This window comes from Durio zibethinus, chromosome 26 (genome assembly GCF_047325235.1).
Source record: "Durio zibethinus cultivar Kanyao isolate XHJ-2024 chromosome 26, ASM4732523v1, whole genome shotgun sequence".
NCBI classification, from domain to species: Eukaryota; Viridiplantae; Streptophyta; class Magnoliopsida; order Malvales; family Malvaceae; genus Durio; species Durio zibethinus.
The window spans coordinates 17,124,660-17,141,336 of NC_143187.1; the positions used below are offsets into that span (position 1 = coordinate 17,124,660).

The window sequence follows — 16,677 nt, forward strand, 5'->3', positions numbered from 1 at the left end:
CCAAAACTACATAGCTTACTTTTAATGATTTTTGCTTGAGTTAGGAGGCTTGAGCCGGATGAGACACCCACCGGTTGTTGCGGCTATCTCAAGTGACAGCTGAAACCCAAAAAAATGAAAATGTAATAAATTTGTAATATGATACCATATATTTAGAGAGAGAAAGGACAACAAACAACAACAATAAAGAAAAACAACTAAACCTTAATGACTTTTTATAAAGACTTCTTATAGAGAGAGTGTGGGATTGCTGTTGGAAGGTCTCTCTGTCTGTCTCTTTGATTTTCTTTTCTTTTCTTCCCCTAACCATTATGTCTGCAAATCTCCTCATTTCCTCTTCAACCCTTTCTTCCTTTTCTTCAGGTATGTCTTTACTTTACCTTTTTATTTTAAATTTATTGCCATTTCATAACTCTTCACTTTATTCCTACTATTGTATAACACCACAAATCTCTGCTTTTTTCCTCAGATCTTTTCCATTTTCTTGGTTTTTACTCCAAATGGCGATATGGGTATCTTTTGTTTTGTGATTTTAGCCTGTAAATTTGCTTGTTTTAGTTTTGCTGTTGAAATTGGAAGATTTTGATTTTTGATGCCAAAAAATTACTTTTTGTTTTTACAACATTAAAATGCAAGTGAAATCTTATGTTCAACTGTTCAATCTTATATTTTGGACTCTATGTAGAAAAAAAATTTGTTCCTTTAACTGAGCTCATTAAGCTTAGGAGTATATGTTTCTTTGTATAGATCTCCTTCATTTTATCTATTTCTGGTGAAAAGGAAAGAAGCTGTGCTTTGTTTCTTTGATTTGGATTGTTTCTTATATTGGATCTCACGGCCTTTTTCTTGATTTTGTTTGAAATGTTGATCCGGGTGATTGATTCTGGTTGTTTGGGTGGTTGAGGACTGAAATGACACTTTTTTTTTTTTTAATTCTATGGAAACTTGCAATGATGATCTTTTTTGATAAATATAAGTATTTTGACTTAATGGACTCTGTTAATTCCTGAGAAACTGTGCAATAGCACAAGAGAAAAAAAAAGCGCCTTCCTACAGCATTTTCTCAGTACTGTGAATTCTCGTTCTCTTCTTTTACCTTCAGATCTGTCTTTGTTTGAATTTCATTCAAAATCATGATGTGCTAAATGTGAAATCAGCAGTCCGTCTAATGCAAGATTTGAAATTGGTCACTGTTTTGGATGTTTTGTTTAGTGACACAGTTTCTATTATGGTTTACTTAGTTGGTTTGGCAAAAAAAATTATGTTTGATACCTTAGTTTTTGATGATACAATAATGCAAAAGTCTCAAGTAAATTACATCTAACGAACTATTGAGGGATATTATAGAACTTTGGATTTTATAGCATCAAATCATAGTTCTTAATTTTTTATTCTGTTTATTGATATTATAGCAAGCAAAGGTTTATTTAAAATTGTGAGAACGGAAGTGTTCTGGGGTAATTGCTATGAACTGGGACTTTCATGGAGTTTGTTTTGATAATAAGACTCTTTGTGATCATGTGATTCTTCCTTACTTGGCAAACTGTTGTCAAAGAATCTAATTTTCAAGTCTTATCCTCAGAGACAGTTATGTTACCATGTTGCTTATGTTCATTGTAATTTTGGTTTTTTATCATATTTGAGATCCTCCTAATTGAATTTGCACTTTTCTGCCATTGAATACTTCGTTGAAATTTTGGATCAGTGATCTTTCTTCTCTTTCATGTTTACTCTTTCATTTTGTCTTCCACATGGCTGCCTCTTTGTTGTTTGCTCCTTGCTTCAAAGATCTAATGAAAAATCTATCTGATTATCAAAAAACCTGCTTACTCTAGTACAAATGAAAACCTGAGATGCCATCTAATTTTGAAACTTTGATGCTGCTTCTATATATATATATTAGAGGAATCTTTTTATGAATGCTATCTTTATCATGTACAAGATTAATTTATGTTCCTCTTTTCTATTGCTATGTCAATTAGCTCTTTACCTTTTGAACCTAATTTGTGATAAGTCTATATAAATTTCTGAAGGTATTTGAATAAACCACTTTTCTAATGGCCAAGGTGCTATTTGTTCTCAGGGGGCTTTGAATTCTTGTAAGCATAGTTGCTAGCAGTTGCTGTTGTTGTGTGATCTTGGTCCATTCTATTTAGGAAGCTAGATGGGTTCCAGATTCCCATCTCATCAGCTCAGCAATGGGCTTTATGTCTCAGGCAGGCCAGAGCAGCCTAAAGAAAGGACTCCAACCATGAGCTCAGTAGCCATGCCTTATACTGGTGGAGATATTAAGAAGTCAGGAGAACTGGGGAAAATGTTTGATATCCCTATGGATGGTTCTAAGTCCAGGAAATCTGGGCCTATAAGTAGTGCTCCTTCAAGGACTGGATCTTTTGGGGGTGCTGCTTCACATTCTGGACCAATCATGCCGAATGCAGCACCTCGGGCAGGCTATACTACAGGAGGTCCTGGTGCCATTGGAGGCATATCTGGTTCAGCCTCATTAAAGAAGTCAAACTCTGGACCACTGAATAGACATGGGGATCCTGTAAAGAAATCATCTGGTCCACAATCTGGTGGAGTAACACCAAGTGGACGTCAAAATTCTGGTCCTATTCCTCCTGTTCTCCCTACAACTGGCCTTATTACATCTGGGCCCATCTCTTCAGGCCCATTGAACTCCTCTGGGGCTCCTCGGAAAGTGTCTGGTCCTTTGGAATCTATGGGATCAATGAAAGTAAAAGGTTCTGCTGTTGTTCATAATCAGGCTGTGAATGTTCTTAGCCAAGATGATGACTTTTCTTTCAAGAAGAACTTCCCAAAACTAATATTATGGGCACTGATACTGCTTTTTGTAATGGGTTTCATTGCTGGTGGTTTTATTCTCGGAGCAGTTCACAATGCCATTCTCCTCATTGTTGTTGTGGTTCTTTTTGGTGCTGTTGCTGCATTATTTGCTTGGAACTCCTATTGGGGGAGAACAGCTATTTTGGGTTTCATTGCTCGTTATCCAGATGCTGAGCTTAGAAATGCAAAGAATGGACAATTTGTGAAAATTTCTGGGGTATGTGATCTATTTTACCCATTTGATATGATAGTTTCATAATAGCTACTGGCAAATAGTGATCTACAATCACATGAACATCCAAAATTTTCAAGGATGTTTCTTCAAATCCTGAACAGCTTTTTCCCTCCCTCTATGAAACTGTCGTTTTTAAGGGTTTCCTTGTTATAGTTGGTCCTATGTCCAGATTAAGGACAAGGATTTCATTAAGTCACTGGTAGCTATCATGATACTTTGTTGAATCTTTATATGTGGATCTTTTTGGAAATTGAATTTACTTAATAGGAGAAGGCTTAGACTTCTCTTGTTAGATGCTTTTGCATTTTGCTACTCCCTCGGTCCAAATTGTTAGTCCTCGTTGGACTTTCATGGCATTTGAAAAAAAAAAACTTTTGACTTTGGTGTATTTATATTAAAATTTTAAATTTTTTTATAAAATTGGTGTTCCATAGTTTTTATTTTCAAAAAATAAAAAAATAATGAAAAATAATTTTGGAATAAAGAAAAAGTAAGAGATTTAATTGTTATAAAAAAGAAAGAGGACATAGTTTTGGGACATCCAAGACATACAAAGAAAATGGGATGTAGGGAGTATTTGTCTTGGTTGTTTTTTTTTATTTTTGATCTTTTGCTTTTACTTTCTATTCAATTTTTGGCAAATTTTTATTTTTTTTTTAAAAAGCAAAAGCATGAACCAGTTGGGGGCCTTAGTTTGTTCTTGTTGTGTGTTTTCTTCGAAGCTAATGCTTTTTGTCCCTCTCTACTTCCTTCCTTCTTTAAAACCCTTTCTTCTTCTGCTTATTGGGGCACTGAAATTTTTCGACAATTGTTTAGCTTTGACAAATTTATATGTTACATACAATCAAAAAGTATATGACAGAAACTAGCAGAGACTGGTTTTGGGAGTAATCTGTTTCCTTAATGAAATTCCTTAGGATAGAGATGGTAGTTAAAATACTTACTATTTAAATTCAAATAACTCGTATGTATTTTAACTATTAACAAGGAAAAATTTTAGGACCATGAGTCGATAAGAGTTTAAGCATGTATTGTTGAGTCACTGTGACATATACTTGGCAAACATCAACTTAAAATTTTGTAAGATATCATTTGTTTTACTAATAAAGATTGAAAGACCTGAACTGACTTTAACGTAATTGATTCTGAAACATTAAATCTATTTTAAGGTGGTGCCATTCATTCACACCTACTTGTGTAGGTAGTAGTACATAAAATGTAGTGGTTCCATGGGGTTGAGCCTATGGTAGTTACCAGGTATCTTAAGTTAATTCTTCAAATTAATAAAATTTTCACTATAAGAGTGTTTAACCTAAATTGTATAAAATATTCCTTATATGTTATCTATACGGTTAAAAAACTCTATATGGTTTGAAGTGTGATATTAAATAAAAAATATATATAATTTGAGTTGATGTCAAGTTGGCAACTCAAGGTCCTATTGTAATTACTATGGCCTAAGCCTGTTGGATCAAAATCATGTACATATATGCATACAAGAGCGTTTATGTTATGTACATATAATCCCCCGTAACGCTGCACATCTTCTAGCTACTTGAAATTGAATTACTGGTTGTTTATGCTTGTGTAGTGTTTTTTGTTGGAACCATTTAGTTTATCTGCTTGTTAATGTGCGGATGACATCGATTAAGTGTTTGGTTGTAATTTTTGTAGGTGGTAACATGTGGGAATGTGCCTCTTGAGTCATCCTTCCAGAAAGTTCCCAGATGTGTTTATGCATCTACTAGTTTGTATGAGTATCGAGGATGGGATTCCAAAGCTGCCAATCCCAAGCATCGTCGTTTTACTTGGGGACTCCGATTGTTGGAAGTGAGTAATTGAATTGTTCATTTTTATTTTATTGTTTCCTTATTTTTTATGAAATTTGCTGTGGCTTGCCCTTATTTTAAATTTTGAAGTAGCTGAGGAGTTTCCGCTCTTTAGATGTAAAAGGAAACAAGGCTTTTATGTGTGCTGTGAAGCGGTATGTTGCTCTATGCTTACAGGTGTTGCTGGGCAGATATGCCAAAACTTGTGTTTATATGTTGTCTAATGTATTTTAATTCCCTATTGGGAAAGATTTTTTTGTCTTTTTCCCCTATGTTCAGCTTTGTACGTACTCTAGGCTTCTTTGTTGTTTCGAATTATCAAATTTTACCATGAGATGCTTCACCAAGTAGTTCAGAAGCTTTGATCAACTAACACTTTCAATATGATTCAGAAAAAAAAAAAAAAAAGAACTGACACTGTTTGTATGGTTCTGGGAAGCTGGATAAACTTTCATCAGGTTCTCTTTTCTGCCACGTAAAAATAAAATTTATCTACTTGTTATCACAAGAGGGTCTTCTTTACACACGATAACCCTAGGATCCAAGTCATTGGAGGATATAACCTTTTTAATTGAGCTTGAGATTTCACTTTCAAATGTAACCTTTATGTATGTCATTTTGACAGAGGCGTGCAGTTGACTTCTACATATCAGATTTCCAGTCTGGGTTGAGAGCATTAGTAAAAGCAGGCTATGGAGCAAGAGTGACTCCTTATGTGGATGACTCAATTGTTATAGATGTCAACCCAGCCAATGAAGTGTTGTCTCCAGAATTTGTCAGGTGGTTGGGAGAAAGGAACCTTTCCAGTGATGACCGTGTTATGCGAATGAAAGAAGGGTAAATGTTCTCTCCCATTCATAATTTCACCATAATATTAAGTGCTTATGTTGCAGGAACAATAAATGTATCCTGAGGCTCTCTCTCTCTCTATATATACACACACACACTTACACACACACATATATATACACATATATTTTGGTGCTTTGAAGGTCTCTCTATTTGAGTGATGGCTGATAGGGCTTATTCTTGAGTTCGCAAATTCTTAGAAGTTATCTTCTACAATGCACTATTTTCGAGATGGGTAGTTTTTTGTGATATTCTCCAGTTGTAAGGACCAGTTGGTCATAAACTGGGATTGCAAAGTGAAGCCTGATGTCCTCAGCTCCTTGACCTAGTGGCTAAGAAGCTCTTAGGAGGAAATAGAGGTCTTAGTTTTGAACCAAGACTTCCTCATCTTCCCCCATGGGCTATGCCCATCCATTGTACCAAAAAAAGTGAAGCCTGATGTAAGGTTTCCTAGCTAGAGGTGGCAAAAATCTAACCAAACTGAAAAAATGGTCCAAATCGGTTAGAGACCAAACCCTGTCCTGTCTGGTTGACCAAAAGTAGTCAAAGATCCAAATCCTAAACCGTTTGATCTGTTCAAAACCCGAAAAGCTCAAACTTGAAGCAATCTGGACCGAAGTAATCCTAACCTGTAACAAGCAAAACCTGAGACCGATCCAATGCAAAACCCATAAAAACCCGAAAAGACTCAAACTGTAATCAATCCAAGTCCGACCAAACTCGAGATGGCCCAAACTCGAAATGACCTAAATTTGAGACAGTACAAAACCAAGATGGCTCAAACCTGTCATTGTCCAAACCTGAAATGGCCCAAATTTGAAATGGTTTATGCCCAAATTTGTCTAAACTTGAGACGATCTGGATTCAAAATAATTTGAACTTGAGGATAGATTGACCGACTTGAACTTGCTCAATTGCCACCTCTAGCACTAGCTCTAAAATGTACACTTCGCTTTGATTGATGTGGGTTGTAAATTATTCAACTTGCTTACCATTGCATTGTCTTATGTAGCAGCATGGTACTCATTATGGTTGAATTGATCCCCAACTCAATGTAATTATGAAATTAAATAATAATGAATTAGGATCAATTAAGAGGGAAGTGTGAAGGCCATTTGGGTTGGGATGGAAAGTTTAAATGCAACTTAGACTAGCGTGCTGTTTTTGCTAAGGTTTCACTGTTTATAGTCTAGTCCATTTAATGGGCACTTGTACCTTTTGAAATTTTCATTTTCAATTAAATTGAGGAAAGCTTCATAGTTCTAGCTCTAACTTCTTAGCATATGAGATGCAGTTGTTTTTGCATTGTAAATGAGTTGGATATTAAAAGCACTTAAGCTCTTATTTCTATCCCAAATCTTAGAATAAGTTGGTTAGAAAAACTCTGATCATGTTTGCTGTAAACTATATTGAAGTTGCAATTTAATGTTTATAGGTATATTAAGGAAGGAAGCGCGGTTAGCGTAATGGGAGTTGTTCAGAGAAATGACAATGTACTTATGATTGTCCCTCCACCAGAGCCAATTACAACTGGATGCCAGTGGTTCAAATGTATCTTCCCAGCTAGCCTCGAGGGTATTGTATTAAGATGTGAAGACACATCAAATAACGATGCCATACCCGTTTAGTAGCCTGTGCATTGTAAACTTTTCCAGCAACAACTCTTTTAAAATTTATTCTCTTTTTCTTCCTTTTTTTTTTTTTTTTCTATTAATATTTGGTGATGGTGGTGGCTGTGGTAAGGACGTGTGATGAACGTGGGAGGCTGGTGGCGTTTCTTATCCTTTTAACTTGGTGTATAGCTTTTTCAGGTTTATTTGCCCTTAATTTTTATCTTGTAGGCTTGAAGGCTGTTGTTATGGGGTTGTTTTCATGCGGTTGGGGATTTTATGTGTGAGAATTTCGTGATATTGTTAAATAGAAAGAAAAGCACTACAAGCTATTGAGTATATTTGTGTTTGTATGACAGTTTTGCTTTGTTTTTGTTGCCAATGACAGGCTCCCCTCGATTTTGATCATTAATGACTTTGAATTTCAATCTCACGTCCTGCACACAAACACTATACTTGAATTACATGTTGCTAATCGGCTAAAATATTCAGGGTGTTGTTCAATTTAGGATTAATAATATAATTTAATCTCGTGTCCTCCAAATGAAAATCGCCATTTAATAAAAAATGCTAATGAAAGTAATAACTATGTCATTGTCATGAAAAAATATCATGAGCCCTATACGTTACTTCAATAACCTAACCATGAGAAATAACTAGTTTCAAGTAAGACTATAATTGTCGTTTATGGTAGACATTTTAACAATTCTTATATTTAGGCTCTGTTTGGGAAATTGGTGAGTTGATTACTATGTGATTGAGTGATTGAGTTAAGTTTGGTAAGATTAAGTTAAGTAACGATAAGATATGTATTTGGTAAAAACATACATCCGTGATGAAGAAATGATATAGAAAAAATAACCATCAAACATTAATTTAAAAATAAATTAATAAATTATTTTCATCTATCTTTAATTTTCAATTAACATTTAAAATATTAAAAATTTATTCAAAATAAATATTGATTCACATTATTTTATATTAAAATAATTACATTAAATCCTGAATAAGGATATCATATATAATATATATTAATATAATATATACTTATATAATAATATAATTATTAATAAATCAATATATTTGTTTAAACTAAGTCATAAGAACATAGTTGGCCTGCTAATATATAGTCCTAAACTGAAAACCCTATTTCGAGTCTTCCCATTTTAAAAATTTTTTATCATAATTTCTTTTTAAAAAATTTTAAAAAAAATTATTTAGGTTCAAATTAAAGAGATATTAAAAATTATTTTTCTCATTAAGAAAAAAAACTTAATAAATTAACAAAAACGTTTTAAAAAGTATTTAGAACAAGATGATTAATTTAAAAATTATGATAATTTACATTTAATAATTATATCACTTTATTTAATATTAATTTAAAAATTTTTAAAAATAATTATCTTAAATTATTAAAACAATAAAATTACTATTTTGAGACGACATTAATAAATTATAATATTATTATTTTATTCTTAATTGTAATGATTTTTGCTTGAGTCTGTAGGCTCTAGCCGGACGAGACACCCACTGGTTGTTGCGGCTATCTCAAGTGACCGCTGAAACTAAAAAAAAAAATTGTACGTAATGGGATGAGCAAATGAGTAAATTTGTATTATGATATATATATATATATATATATATATATATAGAGAGAGAGAAAGGACAACAAACAACAACAATTAAAAAAAAACAACTCAACCTCAAAGACTTTTTACAGAGAGAGTGTGGGATTGTTGTTGGGAGGTCTCTCTGTCTGTCTCTTTGATTTTCTTTTCTTTTCTTCCTCTAACCATTATGTCTGCAAATCTCCTCATTTCCTCTTCAACCCTTTCTTCCTTTACTTCAGGTATGTCTTTACTTTACCTTTTTCTGTTGCACTTATTTCCATTTTATAACTCTTTACTTTATTCCTACTATTGTATACCACCACAAATCTCTGCTTCTTTCCTCAGATCTTTTTCATTTTCTTGGTTTTTACTCCAAATGGCGATCTGGGTATCTTTTATTTTGTGATATTACCCTGTAAATTTGCTTGTTTTAGTTTTGCTGTTAAAATTGGATGATTTTGTTTTTTGATATCAAAAAATTACTATTGTTTTTTTTTTTTGACAAAATAAAAATGCAAGTGAAATCTTTATGTTCAAGTGTTAAATGTTATATTTTGGACTCTATGTAGACAAAAATTCGTTCCTTTAACTGAGCTCATTAAGTTCAGGAATATATGTTTCTTTGTATAGATCTCCTTCATTCTATTTATTTCTGGTGAAAAAGGAAAGAGGCTATGCTTTGTTTTTTTTCATTTTGATTGTTTCTTATATTGAATCTCATGGCTTTTTACTTGATTTTGTTTGAAATGTTGATTTGGGTGATTGATTCTGGTTCTTTGGTGGTTGAGGACTTAAATGGCACTTTTTTTTTTTTTTAACTTTTATGGAAACTTGTAGTGATAATCTTCTTGCTAAATATGATTATTTTGACTTGATTGATTCTGTTAATTCCTGAGAATATGTGCAACAGCACAAGAGAAAAAAAAAAAAGCGCCATCCTACAGCATTTTCTCAGTGCTCTGAACTCTCCTTCTCTTCTTATGCCTTCAGATCTTTCTTTTGCTTCAATTTCATTGATAATCATGATGTGCTAAAATGTGAAATCAGCAGTCCATCTAATGCAAGATTTGAAATTGGTCACTGTTTTGGATGTTTTGTTTAGTGACACAGTTTCTATTATGGTTTACTTGGTTTGACAAATAAATTTATGTTTGATACCTTAGTTTTTGATGATACAATAATGCAAAATTCTCAAGTAAACTATATCTAACGAACTATTGAGGAATATTATAGAACTTTTCAATTTTATAGCGTCAAATCATAATTCATTTGGCCAAAAAATTCATAATTTTTAATTTTTGGTTCTGTTTATTGATCATTTTAGCAAGCAAAGGTTTATTTAAAATTATAAGAAAGGAAATGTTCTGCGGTAATTGCTATGAACTGGGACTTTCATGGAGTTTGTTTTGATAATAAGACTCTCACTGATCATGTGATTCGTCCTTCTTTGATAAACTGTTGTCAAAGAATCTAATTTTCAAGTTTTATCCTCAGAGACAGTGATGTTACCATGTTGCTTCTGTTCATTGTAATTTTTCTTTTTAATCATATTTGAGATCCTCCTAATTGAATTTGCACTTTTCTGTCATTGAATGCTTCGTTGAAGTTTTGGATAAGTGATCTTTCTTCTCTTTCATTTTTACACTTTTGATATTGTCTTCCACATTGCTGCCCCTCTTTGTCATTTTGCACCTTGTTTCCGGGATCTAATGAAAAATCTATCTGATTACTAAAAAACCTGCTTACTCGAGCACAAATGAAAACCTGGGATGCCATCTAATTTTGAACTTTGATGCTACTCCTATATATTTTTGAGGAATCTTTTTTGAATACTATCTTTATCATGTACGAGATTAATTTATGTTCTCTTTTCTACTGCTATATGTCTTTGTGTGCTTTACCTCATTTGTGTGTCAATTAGCTCTTTAGCTTTTGAACCTAGTTTGTGATAAGTCTATAAAAATTTCTGAAGTTATTTGAATAAACCACTTTTCTAATGGCCAAGGTGCTATTTGTTCTCAGGGGGGCTTTGAATTCTTGTAAGCATAGTTGCTAGCAGTTGCTGTTGTTGTGTGATCTCGGTCCATTCTATTTAGGAAGCTAGATGGGTTCCAGATTCCCATCTCATCAGCTCAGCAATGGACTTTATGTCTCAGGCAGGCCAGAGCAGCCTAAAGAAAGGACTCCAACCATGAGCTCAGCAGCGATGCCGTATACTGGTGGAGATATTAAGAAGTCAGGAGAACTGGGGAAAATGTTTGATATCCCTATGGATGGTTCTAAGTCCAGGAAATCTGGGCCTATAAGTGGTGCTCCTTCAAGGACTGGATCTTTTGGGGGTGCTGCTTCACATTCTGGACCAATCATGCCGAATGCAGCACCTCGGGCAGGCTATACTACAGGAGGTCCTGGTGCCACTGGAGGCATCTCTGGTTCAGCCTCATTAAAGAAGTCAAACTCTGGACCGCTGAATAGACATGGGGATCCTGTAAAGAAATCATCTGGTCCACAATCTGGAGGAGCAACACCAAGTGGACGTCAAAATTCTGGTCCTATTCCTCCTGTTCTCCCTACAACTGGCCTTATTACGTCTGGGCCTATCTCCTCAGGTCCGTTGAATTCCTCTGGAGCTCCTAGGAAAGTGTCTGGTCCTTTGGAATCTATGGTATCAATGAAAGTAAAAGGTTCTGCTGTTGTTCATAATCAGGCTGTGAATGTTCTTAGCCAAGATGATGACTTTTCTTTCAAGAAGAACTTCCCAAAACTAATATTATGGGCACTGATACTGCTTTTTGTAATGGGTTTCATTGCTGGTGGTTTTATTCTCGGAGCAGTTCACAATGCCATTCTCCTCATTGTTGTTGTGGTCCTTTTTGGTGCTGTTGCTGCCTTATTTGCTTGGAACTCCTATTGGGGGAGAACAGCTATTATGGGCTTCATTGCTCGGTATCCAGATGCAGTGCTTAGAAAAGCAAAGAATGGACAATTTGTGAAAATTTCTGGGGTATGTGATTTAATTTAATGATTTTATATGATAGTTTCATAATAGCTACTGGCAAATAGTGATCTATAATCACATGAACATCCAAAATCTTCAATGGATGTTTTCTTGAAATCCTGGCCATCTTTTTCCCCTCCCTCTATGAAACTGGCATTGTTAAGGGTTTCCCTGCTATAGTTGGTCCTAAATCCAGATTGAAGGCAAGGCTTTCATTAAGCAGCTGACAGCTATTATGATACTTTGTTGAATTTTTATATATGGATCTTATTGGATATTGAATTTGCTTACTAGGAGAAGGCTTAGACTCCTTTTGTTAGATGCTTTTGCTTTTTGTTACTCCTTCCATCCAAATTATTAGTCCTCCTTGGACTTTCAAAGCTTTAAAAAAAAAAAAATCCTTTGATTTTGGGGTATTTAATGTTAACATTTTTTTTTAAATTGATGTTCCATATGTTTTATAGTAAAAATGTAAAAAAAAAAAGTCATGAAAAATAATTTTGGAATAAAGAAAAAGTAATAGATTTAAATGTTCTAAAAGGAAAAGAGGACATAGTTTTGGAACATCTAAAAACATAAAGATGAACAAAGAAAATGTGACAGAGGGACTATTTGTCTTTTGGTTGTTTGTTTATTTTTTATCTTTTGCTTTTTCCTTTTATTTCAATTTTTGGCAGAAAAAAAATCAAAATGCAAAAGCATCAATTAAATGGGGCCTTAGTTTGTTCTTGTTGTATGTTTTCTTAAAATTCTAATGCTATTTGTCCCTCTGTGTCCTCCCTTCTTTAAAACTCTTTCTTCTGATATTGGGGCACTGAAATTCTTAGAGTGACTGCTTTAGCTTTGACATATTTATATGCTACATTAAAGTATCAACTTTGCAAATAAGATTTGTAATCTCTTTCCTTACATGAAATTCCTTAGGATAGAGGTGGTAGTTTAAATACTTTTTAAATTCAAATAGCTCATATGTATTTTAACTACTAAGGAGGAAATATTTTAGGACCTGTCAAGTCACTGTGACATATACTTGTTGAACATCAATTTAAAATTTTATAAGATATCATTTGTTTTATTAATAAAGATTGAAAGACCTGAACTGGCTTTCATGTAATTGATTCTGAAATATTCAATCTATTTTAACAGTGTTGCCATTCATTTGCAGGTAGTAGTACATAAAGTGTAGTGGTTCCATGGGGTTTAGCCTCTAGTAGTTACCAGGGATCTTAAGTTAATTCTTCAAACTCATCAAATTTCCACTATAAGATTGTTTAACCTAAATTGTGTAAAATATTCCTCCTATGCTATCTATATGGTTGTGGGCCAAAAAAAACCTATATGGCTTGAACTGTGATATTAAATAAAAAATATATATATAATTTGAGTTGATGTCAAGTTGCCAACTTAAGGTCCTATTGTAATTACTATGGTCTAAGCCTGTTGGATAAAAAACCATGTACGTATAGGTATAGAAGAGCATTCATTTTACATACATATGATCCCCTGTAATGGCTGCACATCTTCTAACTAGTGGAAATTGAATTACTGGTTGTTTATGCTTGTGTACTTGTGTTTTTTGTTGGAACCATTTGGTTTATCTGCTTGTTAATGTGTAGATGACATCAATTAAGTGTTTGGTTGTAATTTTTGTAGGTGGTAACATGTGGGAATGTGCCTCTTGAGTCATCCTTCCAGAATGTTCCCAGATGTGTTTATACATCTACTAGTTTGTATGAGTATCGAGGATGGGATTCCAAAGCTGCCAATCCTAAGCATCGTCGTTGTACTTGGGGACTCCGATTGTTGGAAGTGAGTAATTGAATTGTTAATTTTTATTCTATTGTTTCCTTAGTTTTTATGAAATTTGTTATGGCTAGCCCTTATTTTAAATTTTCAAATAGCTGAGGTGTTTCCACTCCTTAAATGTGAAAAGAACAAGGATTTATTGGCATATGTACACTGTGAAGTGGCACATTGCTCTATGCTTGCAGGTTTTGCTGGGCAGATATGCCGAAACTTGTTTATATGTTGTCTAATTTGTTTTAATTCCCTATTGGGAATTTTTTTTTTTTCATTTTTTCCCATTTGTTCAGCTTTGTATGTTCTCTAGGCTTCTTTCTTGTTTCGAATTATCAAATTTATTATCGTGAGGACCCTGACTACTGTTTGTATGTCTCTGGGAAGCTGGATAAACTTTCATCTAGTTCTCTTGTCTGCCATCTAAAATTCAAATTTATCTAATTGTTATCGCAAGAGGGTCTTCTTTACACACCATCATCCTGGGATCCAAGTCATTGGAGGATATAACCTTTTTAACTGAGCTTGAGATTTCATACTTTTTGAATGTAACCTTTGTGTATGTCATTTTGACAGAGACGTGCAGTTGACTTCTACATATCAGATTTCCAGTCTGGGTTGAGAGCATTAGTAAAAACAGGCTATGGAGCTAGAGTAACTCCTTATGTGGATGACTCAATTGTTATAGATGTCAACCCAGCCAATGAAGTGTTGTCTCCAGAATTTGTCAGGTGGTTGGGAGAAAGGAACCTTTCAAGTGATGACCGTGTTATGCGAATGAAAGAAGGGTAAACATTCTCTCCTATTCATAATTTCACCTTAATATTAAGTGTTTATGTTGCAGGAACAATAAATGGTATCCTGAGGGTCTCTCTCTCTCTCTCTCTCTTTATATATATATAGGGAGGGATCTAGTTACACCGAAAAAGTTTTGCATCTTTTTTTAACCATTGATTTTAATAGATCCAAGGGATGAGAGAGACAAGTGAAAAATAAAAAAATTTGTTTAATCTCATTTCTTAGATCTATTAAAATCAATAGTTAGAAAAAAATGTAAAAGTTTTTTGTGTAAGTTGATCTTTTCCCATATATATATTGTTGCACTAAAGGTCCCTTTATTTGAGTGATGGCTGATGGGGCTTATTCTTGAGTCTGCAAATTGCAATTCTTAGAAGTTATCTTCTACAATGCATTATTTTCAAGATGGGTAATCTTTTGTGATATTCTCTGGTTGTAAGGATTAGTTTGTAATAAACTGGAATCGCAAAGCGAAGTCTGATGTAAGGTGCCCTAGCTAGAGGTGGCAAAATCTAACCAAACCGAAAAAACAGTCCAGGCCAGTCCGAGACCAAACCTGATTGGTCAAGTTGACTAAAAATAGTCAAAGATCCAAATCCGAAACAGTACAAGCTGGAGGCAATCAAAACCTGAAACAGCTCAAACTTGGAGCAATCCGGCTTGAAGTAATCTGAACCTGCAACAACCCAAACCTGAAACTGATCCAGTGCAAAACCCATAACCTGAAAAGACTCACACTAACTAATCCAAGTCCAACTGAACTCAAGATGGCACAAACTCGAAATGACTTAAATCAGATATGGTTAAAACCCGAGATGGCTCAACCTTTCATTGTCCAGACCTGGAACCACCCAAATTTGAAATAGTTTGCACCAAAATTTGTCTAAACTTGAGTCGATCTGTACCCAAAATAGTTTGAACTTGAGGATAGATCGACCAACCCAAACTTGCTCTATTGCCACTTAGCCCTAGCACAAAAATGTACATTTAGCTTTGATTGACGTGGATTGTAAATTATCTAACTTGGTTACCATTGGTTTGTCTTATGTAGCAGCATGGTACTCATTTATGGTTAGATTGATCCACCACTCAATGTTATTATGAAATTAAATCCCAAATCTTAGAATTTGTTGGTTTGAAAAACTCTAATCTTGTTGTCAATTATTTTGAAATTGCAATTTTATTATGTTTATAGGTATATTAAGGAAGGAAGCACGGTTAGTGTAATGGGAGTTGTTCAGAGAAATGATAGTGTGCTTATGATTGTCCCTCCACCTGAGCCAATTACAACTGGATGCCAGTGGGCCAAATGTATCTTCCCAGCTAGCCTCGAGGGTATTATATTGAGATGTGAAGACACATCAAATAACAATGCCATACCCGTTTAGTAGCATGTGCATTGTAAACTTTTCCAACAACTCTTTTAAAATTTATTCTCTTTTTCTTCCTTTTTTTCTTCTATTAATATTTGGTGATGGTAGTTGCTGTGGCAAGGGTGAGTGATGAACATGAGAGGCAGGTGGCGTTTCTTATCCTTTTAACTTGGTGTATAGCTTTTCCAGGTTTCTTTGCTGTCAATTTTTATCTTTTAGGCTTGAAGGCTGTTGTTATGGGGTTGGCTTCATGTGAGGATTGTATGTGTTTGAGAATTTCGTGATATTGTTAAATAGAAAGAAAAACACAACATGATATTGAGTATATCTGTGTTTTTACATGACAATTTTGCTTTGCTTTTTGTTGGCAATGATTGATGACTTGAGTTACTAGGGAATGCATTTCAATCTCGTGTCCTGCGCACATATGCAATACTTGAATTACATATTTGGTAATTTGTGCTTCTTGAATTTGTATTATTTGGTCAATTAGGGTTTCATCCCCTACCATTTGGAATGTTCCTTTCATTTCCAGAACTGCATTGAAGAAGAAAGCTTGTTTCCTTTGTCATCAACATTCCTTAGTGTGTGTGTGTGTATATATATATATATATATATATATATATATATATATATATATATATATAGTAGTATTTATTTGATTGTTTCTTTCACAATTTCACAATTTAAAACACTATAAAAATGGACACAAAAGTAATGTGCTTTAAAAT

The 16,677-nt window shown here is 34.0% G+C and overlaps 2 protein-coding genes across 2 annotated transcripts; both read left to right on the forward strand.

Moving 5' to 3' along the window:
• The first annotated feature begins 249 nt into the window (after positions 1–249).
• On the forward strand, positions 250–7,711 carry LOC111275331 (protein SHOU4-like). The gene is made up of 5 exons (XM_022860621.2): positions 250–363; positions 2,084–3,064; positions 4,757–4,912; positions 5,537–5,748; positions 7,196–7,711. Exons 2-5 carry the CDS (start codon positions 2,165–2,167, stop codon positions 7,386–7,388), a joined length of 1,461 nt encoding a protein of 486 aa, XP_022716356.2. The 5' UTR covers positions 250–363; positions 2,084–2,164; the 3' UTR covers positions 7,389–7,711.
• A 1,375-nt stretch (positions 7,712–9,086) lies between these two features.
• Positions 9,087–16,271, forward strand: LOC111275329 (protein SHOU4-like). Its single transcript, XM_022860618.2, has 5 exons — positions 9,087–9,219; positions 11,003–11,984; positions 13,632–13,787; positions 14,352–14,563; positions 15,769–16,271. The coding sequence occupies exons 2-5, from the start codon at positions 11,085–11,087 to the stop codon at positions 15,959–15,961; spliced, it is 1,461 nt and encodes a 486-aa protein (XP_022716353.2). The 5' UTR covers positions 9,087–9,219; positions 11,003–11,084; the 3' UTR covers positions 15,962–16,271.
• Positions 16,272–16,677: the final 406 nt, after the last annotated feature.

What these genes read in the sequence shown, in the direction of transcription:
- LOC111275331 (XM_022860621.2), top strand. Translation starts at nt 2,165, where the DNA reads ATGGGTTCCAGATTCCCATCTCATCAGCTCAGCAATGGGCTTTATGTC. An exon ending in AATTTGTGAAAATTTCTGGG is followed by an intron (nt 3,065 to 4,756) that starts GTATGTGATCTA and finishes TAATTTTTGTAG; the next exon opens with GTGGTAACATGTGGGAATGT. An exon ending in GTTATGCGAATGAAAGAAGG is followed by an intron (nt 5,749 to 7,195) that starts GTAAATGTTCTC and finishes TAATGTTTATAG; the next exon opens with GTATATTAAGGAAGGAAGCG.
- LOC111275329 (XM_022860618.2), top strand. Translation starts at nt 11,085, where the DNA reads ATGGGTTCCAGATTCCCATCTCATCAGCTCAGCAATGGACTTTATGTC. An exon ending in AATTTGTGAAAATTTCTGGG is followed by an intron (nt 11,985 to 13,631) that starts GTATGTGATTTA and finishes TAATTTTTGTAG; the next exon opens with GTGGTAACATGTGGGAATGT. An exon ending in GTTATGCGAATGAAAGAAGG is followed by an intron (nt 14,564 to 15,768) that starts GTAAACATTCTC and finishes TTATGTTTATAG; the next exon opens with GTATATTAAGGAAGGAAGCA.